Source organism: Podospora pseudoanserina, chromosome 5 (genome assembly GCF_035222485.1).
Source record: "Podospora pseudoanserina strain CBS 124.78 chromosome 5, whole genome shotgun sequence".
Lineage (NCBI taxonomy): Eukaryota > Fungi > Ascomycota > Sordariomycetes > Sordariales > Podosporaceae > Podospora > Podospora pseudoanserina.
In genome coordinates this window covers 1,294,089-1,308,268 of record NC_085924.1, presented here as the reverse complement: position 1 = coordinate 1,308,268, position 14,180 = coordinate 1,294,089, and the positions used below count along the sequence as shown (strand labels likewise).

The window sequence follows — 14,180 nt, the reverse complement described above, 5'->3', positions numbered from 1 at the left end:
ATCTCAACATGTTGATCTTTTCGGTTTTCCTCCGGCAACCACTGCTGGAATACTCTCTATTCCATCAAGATGCGACTTACCAACACCAATGACGGCCGGTTCGAGGAGTTTATCGGCAACGATATTCCACCATACGCAATCCTATCAGACACGTTGGAAGATGGAGAGGTGACTTGGGCTGACATGAAGAGCGGGAGATATCAGATGTTCCGGAGCAAGAAGGGCTACAAGAAGATTGACATGACGTGTCGGATAGCGAAAAAGGACGGATATCAATACGCCTGGGTCGACACCTGTTGCATCGACAAATCCAGCAGCGCTGAGCTAACCGAGGCTATTAAGTCCATGTATTAGTGGTACCAACAGTCCTTAGTGTGCTACGTCTTTCTTTCCGACCTCCCGCCTCCGCGAGTCGCCCCTTTGGAAATTGCTCTATCACGATGCCGGTGGTTTGCTCGTGGATGGACTCTCCAAGAGCTGATCGCCCTAGCAAACGTGGTATTCTTCGACGGGGAGTGGAAGGACAGGGACGACAAAGTAACGCTAATAGACCATCTTGTCTCCATTAATGGAATCAACAAGGGCATCCTGAGACACACACAGTCATTATCGAGCATGTCGGTTGCCCAAAAAATGAGCTGGGCGGCTTCCAGGACCACAACAAGAATAGAGGATACGGCCTACTGCATGGTCGGGCTTTTCAACGTCAACATGACTCTGCTTTATGGTGAAGGGACCAAGGCCTTTCGACGGTTACAGGAAGAGATTATCAAATACACAGCCGACTTCAGCATTTTTGCTTGGAGGGTATCACCAGAAACAAAGAAAAAATGCACCCTGGTGCCCGAGTTTATTGTGGTGTTCTCGCCGAATCACCTCTGTATTTCGCCGGATCGAAGACCCTTATCAAACTACCTCGAGACGATGACAGGCGAGTTTTTTCCATGATGAACAGCGGTATCAAGATCCAGTGTCAGGTCCTATCCGACCCAATACCAGGCAAACGAGCATACTCTTATGTTCTGCCGCTCAACTGCTCAGATGTCAAACGGCCGATTGGGATCCGGTTACGAAAGTGTGGCTCGGATAGGTCTGTGAGGGAGAACCCATGGGAGTTTGTCGAGTACAAGACTATATACTGGCCGAAGGTGCCAAGAACACGGTATTTGCTCACCGAACTGGCCGATGTTGAGGCCCCAGTAATTCCTGAGCCGCTGACAGACATAAGGCATCTGATAGCTCAGTGTCGAAGACATGCTCTTCAGGTTGGCTACCCCTTGGAAATGGATATCTATGATGCCTGGCCGTGGAGCCGATGCGATGACGAGGACCGGGCGTTCTTTGTGACTGGTGATGGGCCATGGGACTCGGGTTCGATGCGGTTTACAGTCAAGACTGATGTCCCAGCGTATGGTAAGAACAGGACAGTGGAATTTGAGGTCATGTTTTACGCTCTTGGTTGGTCCTCAGCAGACGAAAATGAGCTACAGTGTAGCTTGCTGGAAGACCAAGAGCACTCAACAGCGTTAAATGCAACGCAAACTAGAATAGGGGCCTGGGACCAAAATTGATATCAACTCATGAAGGTTTTGATTCACCATAAGGTGCCTCGGGTATCAGCTGTCGTTTACCGAGTTCAAGGAAGAGGCTGGGCTGTGGTGGTGTCCTTTGCGCTGGTCTGGATTCGAAATCCACACGTTTGCCGCAATTACTTCTGGAAGGTGGAGCTTTCTTGCAAAGCATATCGAGAAAAGGATGTGCCAAAAGATGTGGTTCGGTATGGTCAGTGGGGACAGGACATACTTCCCCCATGCCGATGAGAACAGATTGCGCAGGGTTAGAATGAAGCCAGATAGTTCTGTAATCTCGGTGCAACTGAACTGATGATCTCGTCTTCAAAGCACTATCCAAAGGAATATATCTGCCAAGCTCACACGCCATGTCTTGCGGAAAGTCAGTCGAGCCTCGTGTAATGACAGATTATGACTCAGTTCCAAGGCTTCTTGATTGGTGCTACGCGGAACAACGTTTACTCGATCAGGCTCAGCTGTAGGTGAGGGATAAAATGTAGCTGAAGGGATGAGTGCCTTTGTTAACTATACTGACATTTCACACGGCTCTTTTCTCTAATGAACCAGCATCAACACTCTTCTAAGCGGTCCCCCACCCCCCCTTGTAGTGGTCAACCAAACCACAAAGACCCCGCCCTGCACCTCATGTAGCTTGTCGCCCAACCTCGACGAGCTCGCAGCTGCCGTCGCCGGGTTCAGTCCACTTTTTTCAGTACCACTCGATGAGCCGTTGGATAATCTGAAACTTCACTGGCCTGCAATAGTCAAGTACACGTATCCAGACGGCCATCCGCTCGCAACACCCACCGACGATCGAGTCGTGGACACGACCTCTCGACCGACGAGCCCATACAGCGCCGTTCCGACCGCAACCAACAAGCCCGCGGCTTCAAACCTCCAAACCGAAGATGCTGACGCGAAGCCATTAACCCCATACGAATGCTCCATTCGACCGGATGAGTTCCGCCTCCTTCGTCTCCCCTTTGCTGAACCAGATGATCCGGTTCATGTCGTGCTCGAAATCTGCCACGATGGTGACTACCCGAGTACGAGACCTGCTCCTACAGCTGGGGTGGTGAAGACGGGGACAGCACACTTTGCAAGCCGGTTTTTGTTGGAGAGTATTGGGATATACTGTTTTAGACACAGAACTGTTGGGATATGCTGGAGTGCTTGCGGCCAGGCATAAGAGGCCCTCAGAGGGTGTTGTGGGTGGGTGCCCTCTCTGCATCAATCAGCAGGACCCGTACGGCGAGAGAGAAGAGCAGGTTGAGAAAATATTCCAGATATTTAGAAAGGCGGATAGAGTAATGGTGTTTCTGGGGAAGGAGATGTTTGGGGACTTGGGCGGCCGTGCTTATCCGAAGAAGAGGGTATTGTCTCAGAAGCCGAAAAGGCCAGGTGATAAGGGTGAAATTGGATTGATCGATCTACTCGAAAGAAACTATTTCAGGCGTCTTTGGGTCGTACAGGAGCTTCTCGTATCTCGACGGGTGGTCATCAAAGTGGGAGATACAGAATATTGGATTGACAACACAGACGGAGTCGATACACCCAATGTCGAGTGGGGCTGGGAGGACAAACCCGATATTGGGTGGCGTTGGGAAGCGACTCCAGCATCGTGGTTTCGATACGCAGCAAAAGGGCACTTGGTTAGAGATATAAGAAATGAAGGATGTGGAACCTTGTTCGAAATCATGCTGGCCATTGAGAAGAGCTTGGGGCAAGACGCGCGAGACAAGGTATTTGGAGTTTTAGCCTTGGCGCAAGCCAATGTCAAACACCAGTACTCGATACGGGCGGACTACTCACTTTCGTTACAACATATCATGATTGGAGCGTTTGCCCACTGTCTTGTGGTTGACAAAGATCCTGGTCTCATTTGGGCGGCGTATAGTATTCAAGACTGGGACCATTATCCTTCATGGGCTCCCCCATGAGGTCTCCAAAGATGTCTCACACAAAAATTATGGTAGCGACCTACTGTAATCCAGTTCGGGCAGATAGCCAACCTGGACAATGTCAATCTGGGGGGAGGTTCTATCTTAAGGATTGGGTGCGGTTTTGTCGCTCGGCTCAAGAAACTGAGTGGTCAGATGGAGATTTTTGGGATGGGGAATCTTCCCTCTTTTGTAGAATTACGTCCGATCCTCCTCTGGACTGTCTGCCAGCCATTTGTGGGATCATATCAGTTTCTGGAGTCACCGGGGCATTGTCCATGAGACTGACTCACCTATGTCGGCTCAGTTCCCAGCCAGCTGTAACGGAGGATGTGCAATCCATTATTCTGTACAGCGTCGATGACACGCTATTTTTGCTCAGCGAGGAAAAAGGCTTGTGTGACCATCTTATCAATCCAGAGAGTGATCATTTGTTTATCCTTGAGCGGAAATTTCAGGCCCCTATTTTCATCATAATTCGCTCCATAAATTATGAGCTTTGGCAATTCATGCGGCCTTGGTTTGGCGCTGGCCTCGGTTTCAGGACCCTCTCGCGCAGTTTCGAACACCGCTGGGTGGTACCATAGACCAGTGGACCGACCCAATGACGATCCTTCCTGGACGGAGAGAAAACGTAGTTACCACCGATTATTATTTTGACAAATTTTCAACCTTTTGGTGGAAGATCTGCCATGCATTTATGCTGTTCTCAAACTGGGACAAGGGTGAGAGGATGCCTCAGTATAATCTCCGTACAATTGCATTCATCACTGCCGCTTTGTATGCTCAGGATGGTTTAGATGAGAACTTACTGCAAGCGTATGCTCAGATCATGGAGAGAATATATGGACAAGGCAGTGTCACTACATATGATGACGACGGAGTAGAATATATGGACGTTTGGACAAGAAGGCTCTATGATCATTTCCGGCAACAAAACACGAGGCGAAACCCTTGGAAAGCCTCATTAATATTCAACAAACAGGGTATGAACGCTGGGGTTAATGATGATAACTTTGTATGGACACAGGGCCGCCCAACAGCGGTACCGGATGTCGAATACAGAGATGGGAACGATTTGGAGCTTGACGACGAGCCAACATGGATGGGAGAGAATGACTTCGAGTGCCAAGACTGGAATACCCAGGCTGATATATGGGATGCTTATCCCTGGTGTGAGGCGTGACCACTGGAAAGATAACCAGATTGGCAAGGCATCGAAACTTGGACTTTGACAGAGCCTCTGGGCTTCCACTCATTTCTGAGAATCGTAAGATAAAGATTGCTCTTCGGGGCCGCAAAGACCAACTCTTGAGGGTCCTGCGTGAAGCTCTTCGAGACGTGGACATCTTTCGTGGTAGATTGAATCGGAAGAAGGATGGCTCGTGTTGGAAGGCTTGGGAACCAGGACCTGATACTGACGATGCGCCACCATCGATGAAATTGGGACCGGTAAATGCGATAGACTTAGCATGCCTGATCTCAGATTTGGGAATGGGGATGTGGGAGGGATGCAGATAGGAGGTTGGTCTTTTGATGGGTTGACGTATAATGGAGGTTCTTTAGAGAGTTATTCCTCCTCTTTTCATTTCCGGATAGAACATAACCCAGACATGTGTTTCTTGAAAAGAACAAAAGCTCAGATAATTAAACTGTAAAGATTGGATAATATTCCCTAATGCTTAGATGGAAGTATTTAAAGCTTGGATATCGCTATATTTAAGCTGGGATATTATATCCTAAAATCTTAGATACAGTCGTATTTAAGTTTGGATAAGAATTATTGAAAGCTTGGATATAGCCCTGGGATAAAACGTCTCGAAAGCTTGGATATAATCACATTTAAGCTGGGTTAATAAGTATTTAAAGCTGGAATATAGCGATGTTTAAGCTGGGACTGTCATAGTGTGAAGCTACCTAAGAAAGTGTTCTTGTGTACCTAATGAAAAGAACTACCTATCGTGTCCAGTCATGGACTTCAAGGTATGTTCTGCCCTCGCATAGCGTCACCATACAGACAAGTCATGTCTGCTCAAAAGATGCCAGGTTAAGCCAGAAAGGTTAGGGCTGCCAACGCCATGGCGTCTGATCCCGTCCTCAAGGTCAGATTGACCTCTGGTGCAAATAGGGGTGAATGGTTGGAAGGAACCGGTTCTTCTGCGTCCGGGTGTGTGCCCCCGAAATTCCAATACGCGTAGGGGATGTTATGAGCAGCGCCGAGGATAGAGAAGTCTTCACAAGCGCGTGTAAATGGCATATCTACGAAACTCTGATAGAAAAACCCCGCGAAAACCTCGGCAAGGGGCTCGGCAATGGAGTCGCTGTTAGTTGTGAGCGGTGCGCGAACTGTATGGTTGAATTCGGGGTCACGCGGTGCCCCTGCTGAACGGCATTCGTCAAGGAAGCGTTGTTTCACAATATCTAACACACGCAGGCGTATATTCGGCTTGACTGTTTTTATATCGAGGAGGATGTCCGCGTAGGCCACATAATCGTTGCCAGGCTCGCCGGCGTGGAAGCCCCAACATGCCACCGTTACGTCCTCGTGTTGCCCTAGCTCCTGTGTGATGGCATCTTGAAGCCCCAACACAATTTTCATTGAAAGTGGGATTGGATCCACGCATCTCTGGGGGTTAGCTCCACCACAGGGCCCGCCGATGACCCTTGCCTGGAGGGAATCGGCCGCCACAAGCACTGGCCCGGAACGTATGGCTATCGTGCCGGCTTTGCTGTCAGCCACGACATGTTGACCGAGCATAAGATCCGGAACTGGAACAATATCATAGAGACCATCATCAACCATGGCCTGCGCTCCTCCTGTTTCTTCTTCATCCGGTTGGAAAACCACCAATAACGTGCCTTTCCACCAGTGGAAGGCATTTTTAAGCAACGAGGATGCCATCAGGAGAGCAGCCATGTTCATATCGTGGCCGCATGCATGCATGACAGGACGTTCATTTCCGTATCGATCGATCATTCGGTGCTCGCTGCGGTAGGATACGTTGGTCTGTTCGAGAATGGGGAGAGCGTCGAGCTCGGCTCTCATGAGAACAACCTTTCCTGGCCCATTCTTCATTACCCCAACGACACCATGACCACCGATCCCCGAGAAGACTTTGTAGCCTAATTTCCTCAAATATGACGCTACCAGCTCGGCGGTTTGGGCTTCCTTGCTGGATATCTCTGGATTCTGATGAACGTAACGATAAAACTCAACGTATGGGCCAACTTCCGGCCTATGCTTCTCGATAACGGCCTTCAGCAATTCGGGCTCCGGTCTTAAGTGGATCTTGTCGTCCCATGCCCCATTGAAAAATAGTTGCTCAGCAGGGAGGACTATGAATACCTAGTTAACTCGACTTCTAAACGGAGACGCGTGACGATATGTAGAAAGCCAATAATTACTTACGCTGAGAGAGGCCTACTAAACAGATAGTAAGCCCCAGAAATCCCTTCAGAAAGGTTCCAACATTGCTTCTCGCAAGGTTCGCGGTCGAGACATGGTATCTGACAACTGGGGCTGTCGGAGATGTTGGCTTTGCAACTTGCATTTATGTGGTTGCTAGCTGTGGGCCGACTTGAGTTCGTGGTAGCTAAAGGGTATCCAGAAGTGAGTGGGATTGTCGAAGGGCACGATATCGTCAATTTAGTGTAGACAGTCTCCCAATAACAAAACCTTGAAAGCAGGGGATGGCTACATGTAGGTGACCAGATTCTGGTTTGTCGGTCGATAAGTTATAGGGATGACGAGGGAAACCGAGATAGCCATTGCTGTACTTGCTGAGAAAACTGGCCAGGGTGGGGATGGCGGAGACCCTGAAAGTTGGACGTGCGGCTCAGGTAGACCCTGGAAGTCGCCTGGGTTGCACATTGTAAGGTGTCGATTCTTGCCCCCCATGAATTTGCGTGCTACCTGTCCAAACGTCTGCTGAGATGGACCCCGCATTGTGCCACATAGGCACACACCAGTTGGGCCATGCTTTTCTTCGGGCGTACGTGGCGCCGCTTCCCTCCCATGGCAGACAAACACGGCAGTTCGTCAAACTGGAGACGGGCAGGTCATTGGTTGCAGGATACTTCTTCAAGATCAACGCAAGTACACCCACTTGGTTCAACGACGCCCACTTTTCTGCGAGCTACCTTAAAGGGTCTCCATGGGGCACTACAGGCCTTACTCATGCCTTACAAATATATAAGCTTTGCTGGATTTATAACGTACATTATAAGCGAGTGCACCATATAAGCGAGTGCACCACTTTCCACCACCCTACGAATACTATCCTCAATTACACCACATCAGCACAAGGAATTAACTATAATTACATCAGAAACAGCTGAATCTGAGGCATCTGCAGCTTCCTGGCAAGTGCGCGCATTATGGCCAGGCTTGCCGCACACACTACAGCACTAAACCTTCGTACGAGCCCCCCCTGCATTACTACTATCCGGCTGCGTTTCTTGCACTCCCTCCTTATCCACGGCCTTCTGATCCAATAGATCCTGTGCCTCTTGTATAGTAAGTGACCCTCCAAGCCTTACACGTGTTTTTTTAGCTCTCCGGCGCTTGCTTAGTGCCTCATTGGCCTTACGGAGCGAAGAGACCTCTGCACGAAGGAGAGCTACCTAGTGCATTATAGCCGTTGTACCCTTAGTAAGCTGGTCTACCGCAGTTAGTATTAAAGTTGGGAAGCTATTTTGATGGTTAGTAATGCGAGTTTTGATAAGCGTTGATTGTGAATTGGCTTCTCGAGGGTTATGTGGTATCTGGGAGACCCAAGGTTATGCAGTGCCGGGCCGTGAGTTTAGAGGTATTGGCGTACGAAGCTTTATATTTAGCTTAGAAAGCACCCTCTCTGGATCGTACGGTATAAGGCTAGCGTCCGTAAAGCCACCCTATATATTCTTCTCTATTATAAAGACGAAGAAGGCCTCGCGGAAAGCATAGAAGAACTCGAGCTTACTTATATAGTTAATATATATATATATTAAGTCTTCGATCTAGCGACCGTACGCTTATTTTAGCGGCCTAAAGTAGCTAATATCGAGTGGCTAGAGGAGGTAGGAGGAGTATAGAAGTATATAAAGCGTAATAATATTATTCTGCTAGTAGTAGCGTTCGAATTCGGTCGAGTAATAGCTTTCGTGGCTATCGAGGATTAATAACCGGTATTTACCTTTTATATAGGACGCTATATAATAGTCGAAGTGCTTAATTTAATCTAGGCCTACCGGATTAATAGTCTATTTATTATCGGTAGTTACGATACGCTAAGTAAACGGTAAATTATATTCGGTATATTAGTTAGTAAGGTAATACTATATAGTTAAGATAATAAAGGGAGGGATAGCCTAGCCGAGGATATTAACTCCCTGGATTACCGTTACCTATTCGCGGTTACTAGGCTAGGCTAGTTTTACTTTACTAAGGCCGTCCGAGGTCGTAACTACTATACCCGCAAAAATAATACCTATTATAAACCTAGTTTCGTCGAAGTTATAAATATCGTTATCTATAATACCGTACTTAGCCTTAATATTCCGTATAAGCGTAAATTACTTAGTAATAACCTTTAGATCCTTATATTTAGCCCTCTAGTAGTCGTATTTACGCGTAAAACGCGTACGGAGCTATAGCTAGCGTTTAACGAAGTTATATGCCTAAAGCTTATTAATAGGGAGCGCGTCGCGTACGCGTAGTAGTTAGTTAGCTATATCTTTTATACTACGTAATTTTGGTGGAAAAGCTTGCGTATATAGCTTAATAATGTATTAAATAATAGTATCCTTTTCGGATTAAGTAAGCTTTTTCGATTTAGGCATAGTATCGCGTCGTGCAGGCCGGCTAGCGCGTTGTCGTAAGAGAGTCGTATAGTGGACGTTATAGATCTTTCCTGCGGCTCGGAGGCTAAGATTTTTATCTTTTTCAAGAGCTTCGAGGGCTAAGATCACCCTGGCTTCCTTTAAAGTAGAAGGTATATTAGGTTATATAGAAAAAGTCGATGTTGGGTGGAAGGATAGTGCGTCGCTTAAAAAGTAGTGCACTCGCTTATATAGTGCACTCGCTTATAATGTACGTTAAGTCTAATTTTAAGTATAAACTTAAAAGCTAGAACTTATAAGTTTGTAAACTTATAAGAAGTCTATACTTATACTTATTTGTAAATTTTATATGTTAAATTATTTTACATATATTTAATCTACTACTACTGCCACGATCTTTATTACACTACCCTACTTCCTTTTGCTATTTTAATCTGTATACTGCTACTTTCTATATTTAAATATATATAGGACTACTACTTTTTATTACGGTTAAGCCAACAGGCAGGTCAGACTGTGTGCAGGGCGCAACGCGCACAGCCAATCGCTAGTAGAACCAATCAGGACGGGAGTAGCCTTGCCTGTGGGATCATTACTAAGGGTTAATGATCCGGGAGACCACTAAGTCTATATATACGGAGGAACTGGCTAGCGTAGATAGACAGTTCCGCAGTATGCAATACAAGTTACAATCGTTGGTATTAGACTATTGTGATTAAGACAAGCCATTGTTGTACACTATTTAGCTGTACCGAACCAGGATTGTTCAGAAGTTCCTTTAACCAGTATCTTTTTCAGAGGTTCTAGATAGGAGTTCGTCACATAAATCCAAAATTAAGCCCATTTTAAGCTACCATAGCGTCCGATACAGGGCTTCGAAGTTGTCTTATACTAAGTGGATCCTCAAGGGTGTCGAGTAGGTATATTGAAGCTATATTTGCCGTATCCGCAAGTTCTTTCGGAACTAAATGCCATATAGTATTACAGCAGTATGCTACTATAAAATAAAGCTTACAGAGCCTTATTTTAAGCAAAAGCATTTAGCCTTTAAAATAAAAATAATTATAATAATATGGAGTAAGTTAGTAAAGTATATTTAATATTAATATTATTTAATTTAACTATTAAAACATTAAAAGATATATTATTCTATCTTGATTATTTGGTTTATTTTACATTTTATTACATAAATGGTATATGTATTATATTAAGTAGTAACTTTGAAAAAAATTACAATAAACTATTAATACGTTATTTACTATATAGCATTATTATATTATATTTTTCAGAGTAATAATAATACCTATCGGAAGACAATAAATATGATATATATTATAAATTGAGGCTATTAAGTAAGCTAATATAGTTTTTAGTACATCTCTTTTTTATTCTGGTAGCTAAATTACCAGCTTTAATATCCTTTACTATAACTTTACTATTAAGATATAATATTGTTTTACTTTTATTTTGGAGCTTTTGCGTAATTTAGTATTTATAGCGTTGGATATTGTGTAAAGTAAAGCTTATATTCATTAAATAGGATCTGTAAGTCTATAAAGCAATAAGTATTAGATTTCTGTAAAACTTATAGTCTCTTCCTAAGACTTTACCTCTTTAGCAAGACTTATAGGACTACAGGGTTTCCTCCTAAGGTACTGTATATGAGACCAACTTATGAAAGCCTTGCCTTGGCGTCTTCCACACACTGTTGGTTACACTGTGACAGACAGGTATTGTTCATACACCAGGAGCCAACTGCCTGAATGAAGATGCCTCTTTTGAGCTATAGTTGAGCAAAGATAGCATGATTAAGCATCAGGCTGTGAAAAAAGTATTTAGTTGGCTAACTTCCCATTTCACTCCGCTTTGAACTATCCTATCTTGTTAGCATTGCATCTCTTGCTAAGTTAAGATTTTGAAATCCAAGACAACCCAATAAGGTACCTACTTTTCAAATGACCATGGCAGAGACTCAAGCAAGAATTTCTCCTCCCTTGGAGGCTGTTTCAGCCATGCAGACCAACGCAGAGACGACTAGCAAGCCTGGTCTCGTGACAATCGGCACCGAGCCCATCGGCAAAAAACAACCTTGGCGAGATATTGTGCAGCCAAATGAATTCGTCCAGCCTGTATATTTCAAGGCCACTCCTATCGCTGCTAGCACGGGCAAGGTACGCTTGCTTGCAGAGCTTGACAGCAAGAGTCGTTAGGCTAGGCTCCTGTTATGGAACCTATATTATTGGCCCGAGTACGTATCATGGATGGTCATGGGAGGGTGCTCCTCGTCTTTTTAATGACCAACCTTCGATTTCAAGAAGCTTCCTTAAGTAGTGAATTGTGGGCTAACTGATTTACTGGAGCAGTGCAAGCTTGCTTCTGATATTGGGCAAGGTACCTACCTACCTTGGATTCAGTTGTGGTTTGGAAGTTTGGTGCTGAAGCAGGTTCGCAGAGACAATGTCATGCAGCAATATGAACGCAGATTTGGTTATCTCGCCCACTTTTTCATCACCGTTACTACCAGAGATACTTGGACATTCGTGCTACCTGCTATTGCGTTGAGTTCGTGCATGGTGGACTATCCCATCTTCGGAGCGTAGGAAACACTACATTGCCGAGGTTTGGTGTAGAAGTAACACTACCCATTCATTTGTGCACTTCAGGTGAGTAGTTAAAGCATCCCGCAAGACGCTATTGATGGAAGACCCCTTATAATAGCATGGGTGCCTGATACATTTAGACCTTCTGTTAAGGAGATTCAGCCTATTCTGGCCCATGCTTCCAGGGGAAGTCCCCTACTGCTTCCTTCCTCTTCTCTCTTGAATCCAAGCATGGAAAAGTTGAGAATCTTGCCGTACTATGCTGTTGCCTTTGCTTCCATGCTGTTGTCCATAATAAGGAGCAGGCGTACCTCCACACTCTCACGCGGATCAGCCCAGCTATCAGTGTGGGATGCACCTGCACCGTGCGGACAACAACCTTGTACGAGTGTCAGAGGGGATGCTTTCTTTTCGTACCTAGCCCCCAGTGTGAGAAACCAGAAAGAGGAATGACGTACTAGCAAAGTCCTCTCCCATGTCATCAGACTTCCATGTTGGAAAAACCACCACCTCATCGCATCGATGTCCAACGAGAGTGTACCACTGGTGGTAGTCACGGTGATAAAGGAAGTATGATTTCTCCACTTTATCAGGCAAGACTTTGTCAACCTCGACGAGGTCTTCTTTCGGGACCGTTCGTCTATCACAAAACAACAGTGGCGCATTGCAGACAACCTTGTTGAGGGGACGCCAGACGCTACATTTGCAGATAGACATGTGTAAGCAGGTGAACACTGCCGTGCGAAATCGCTAGATAGCTGCCTAGGTAACTGCGGATTCACTGATGCTTTGCCGATGAAGATGTTGGGACTTACTTGACAATCATTCCTTTGCGGCCTTTCTTCATGTACTCGGCGAGCTCGTCAGGAAGGAGTTGAATTTTGAGACGATCAAAACCACCGTCTGCCGAGTAGTCTGATAATCAGTCATCGCTTGGTTAGCAAAGTAGTACCGATTGACACCCCTATACAGTTAGACAAACCGCAGTGAACCACATCTCCGCTTGGTAATGCATAGTTGCGGATGTCCTTGAGATCACGAGGTGGTATTCCAGGGCCAGTTGTAGGGTCCCGCCGACGGAGCTCGAAGCATATTAGTTGGAATGTCCAGGTAAAGAGGTGACAGATCAGGATTTTGATGGGAAGTATGTTCAGCGAGACTCACCCTCCAATCAAAACATATAATATCCACGGGTTTGAACATCTTTCTGACAAACTCGACGGTTTCATCGAGGTACTTGGTGAGTATACTGTTGTCCCCTCCAACCGTTTCGAAGTGCCTGGCGGCTAGTTCACAACCTGACTTGAACTGAAAGAAGGCAAAGCCATGAGTCTGGAGAGTGACTGGGTGTTCCCGGGCGTCTTGGACATCAATCTCCTTTGCTTCAAATACACAATTCTCACCCTGTGGGGTTGCCTCTTGGTCAGCGTAGCCCACAAGCTGGTAAGGCTGTTCCTCCTGGTAGATTGGGAGTTCACAAAGAAACTTGAGGCTATCCCTCATTGCAAGAATCGAGGTAGATGCTGATGAGCAGGCTTAGGTATTCTGTTTGTTGAGTGAGCTCGACCAAAAAAAATCATGTTGTCAAATTGGCTGTTTATATGCCAACAAATTCCTCGTTTCACGGCATGCTCATGTCGTCGATTCTGTGAAATGGGCCGCAGCGAGGCTCAACAAACCAAAAGTGCGCTTTTCCCTCAAAGCAATTGCGTCTGCCCTGCCTTGGCCTAGAGCCTGACCTCCTGTTCACTTGGAGAGTCAATCATGGCAATGCTCACAGTGGACACCATCTTGGGGCTCTCAAGGTAGGTAAGGTACCTATCTTCCGCTTGCCGCCATTTCGCACCGCCCATCCAAATAAATTACCTCAAAATTGTCATTTCGTGATCATGAAGAGCTTAGCGCTAGAATTCAAAATATAGGAAATTACAGATGTCGTATTGCAGAGGGTGCAATACAGTGCGTCATGGAATGTGCCATACGGTTTGACAGAGAATGTGGAGTTGAGTGCCTCTGAAGTGTTCCTCCACAGAGCAGAGGGCCCATTGGCTGGTTTTCTTCGCCGGTCGAGAAATGATTGGCCCATTTTTTCACCGGTCCGGGCCACGGCTGTACACATGCATGAGACTTAGAGCGCTACAGATAGGCGAATCGACCACTAGGCGTGGGGTAGATTTATCAATGTCGGAACTGGCCTCATCTGCGCATGATTAAAATTGTGACACGGAATGTGGCAGGCTTGGCCGATC

General features: G+C 46.1%; 5 protein-coding genes across 5 annotated transcripts; 2 read left to right on the top strand and 3 right to left on the bottom strand.

Annotated features, from left to right (window-relative positions):
• Positions 1-69: 69 nt before the first annotated feature.
• QC764_0076640 (uncharacterized protein) lies at positions 70-354 on the top strand (the record flags this gene model as incomplete). Its single annotated transcript, XM_062940725.1, has 2 exons — positions 70-168; positions 229-354. 2 exons carry the CDS (start codon positions 70-72, stop codon positions 352-354), a joined length of 225 nt encoding a protein of 74 aa, XP_062798777.1.
• Positions 355-401: 47 nt separating this feature from the next.
• Positions 402-1,571, top strand: QC764_0076630 (uncharacterized protein; the record flags this gene model as incomplete). The annotated part of the gene is made up of 2 exons (XM_062940724.1): positions 402-1,162; positions 1,253-1,571. The coding sequence occupies exons 1-2, from the start codon at positions 831-833 to the stop codon at positions 1,569-1,571; spliced, it is 651 nt and encodes a 216-aa protein (XP_062798776.1). The 5' UTR covers positions 402-830.
• Positions 1,572-5,378: 3,807 nt separating this feature from the next.
• On the bottom strand, positions 5,379-7,536 carry QC764_503170 (uncharacterized protein). The gene is made up of 2 exons (XM_062947575.1): positions 6,921-7,536; positions 5,379-6,847 (listed from the first exon to the last, which is right to left on the bottom strand). The coding sequence occupies exons 1-2, from the start codon at positions 7,060-7,062 to the stop codon at positions 5,559-5,561; spliced, it is 1,431 nt and encodes a 476-aa protein (XP_062798775.1). The 5' UTR covers positions 7,063-7,536; the 3' UTR covers positions 5,379-5,558.
• A 4,448-nt stretch (positions 7,537-11,984) lies between these two features.
• On the bottom strand, positions 11,985-12,648 carry QC764_0076610 (uncharacterized protein; the record flags this gene model as incomplete). Its single annotated transcript, XM_062940723.1, has 2 exons — positions 11,985-12,310; positions 12,390-12,648. The coding sequence occupies 2 exons, from the start codon at positions 12,646-12,648 to the stop codon at positions 12,189-12,191; spliced, it is 381 nt and encodes a 126-aa protein (XP_062798774.1). The 3' UTR covers positions 11,985-12,188.
• Positions 12,649-12,742: 94 nt separating this feature from the next.
• QC764_0076600 (uncharacterized protein) lies at positions 12,743-13,839 on the bottom strand (the record flags this gene model as incomplete). The annotated part of the gene is made up of 3 exons (XM_062940722.1): positions 13,096-13,839; positions 12,914-13,013; positions 12,743-12,846 (listed from the first exon to the last, which is right to left on the bottom strand). The coding sequence occupies exons 1-3, from the start codon at positions 13,432-13,434 to the stop codon at positions 12,743-12,745; spliced, it is 543 nt and encodes a 180-aa protein (XP_062798773.1). The 5' UTR covers positions 13,435-13,839.
• Positions 13,840-14,180: the final 341 nt, after the last annotated feature.

Excerpts from the sequence above, each read along its gene's own strand:
- QC764_503170 (XM_062947575.1), bottom strand. The coding sequence starts at position 7,062 with ATGCAAGTTGCAAAGCCAACATCTCCGACAGCCCCAGTTGTCAGATAC. Across the intron at positions 6,848-6,920 it reads TTTAGTAGGCCTCTCTCAGC|TCCTCCCTGCTGAGCAACTA; the intron begins GTAAGTAATTAT and ends AGGTATTCATAG.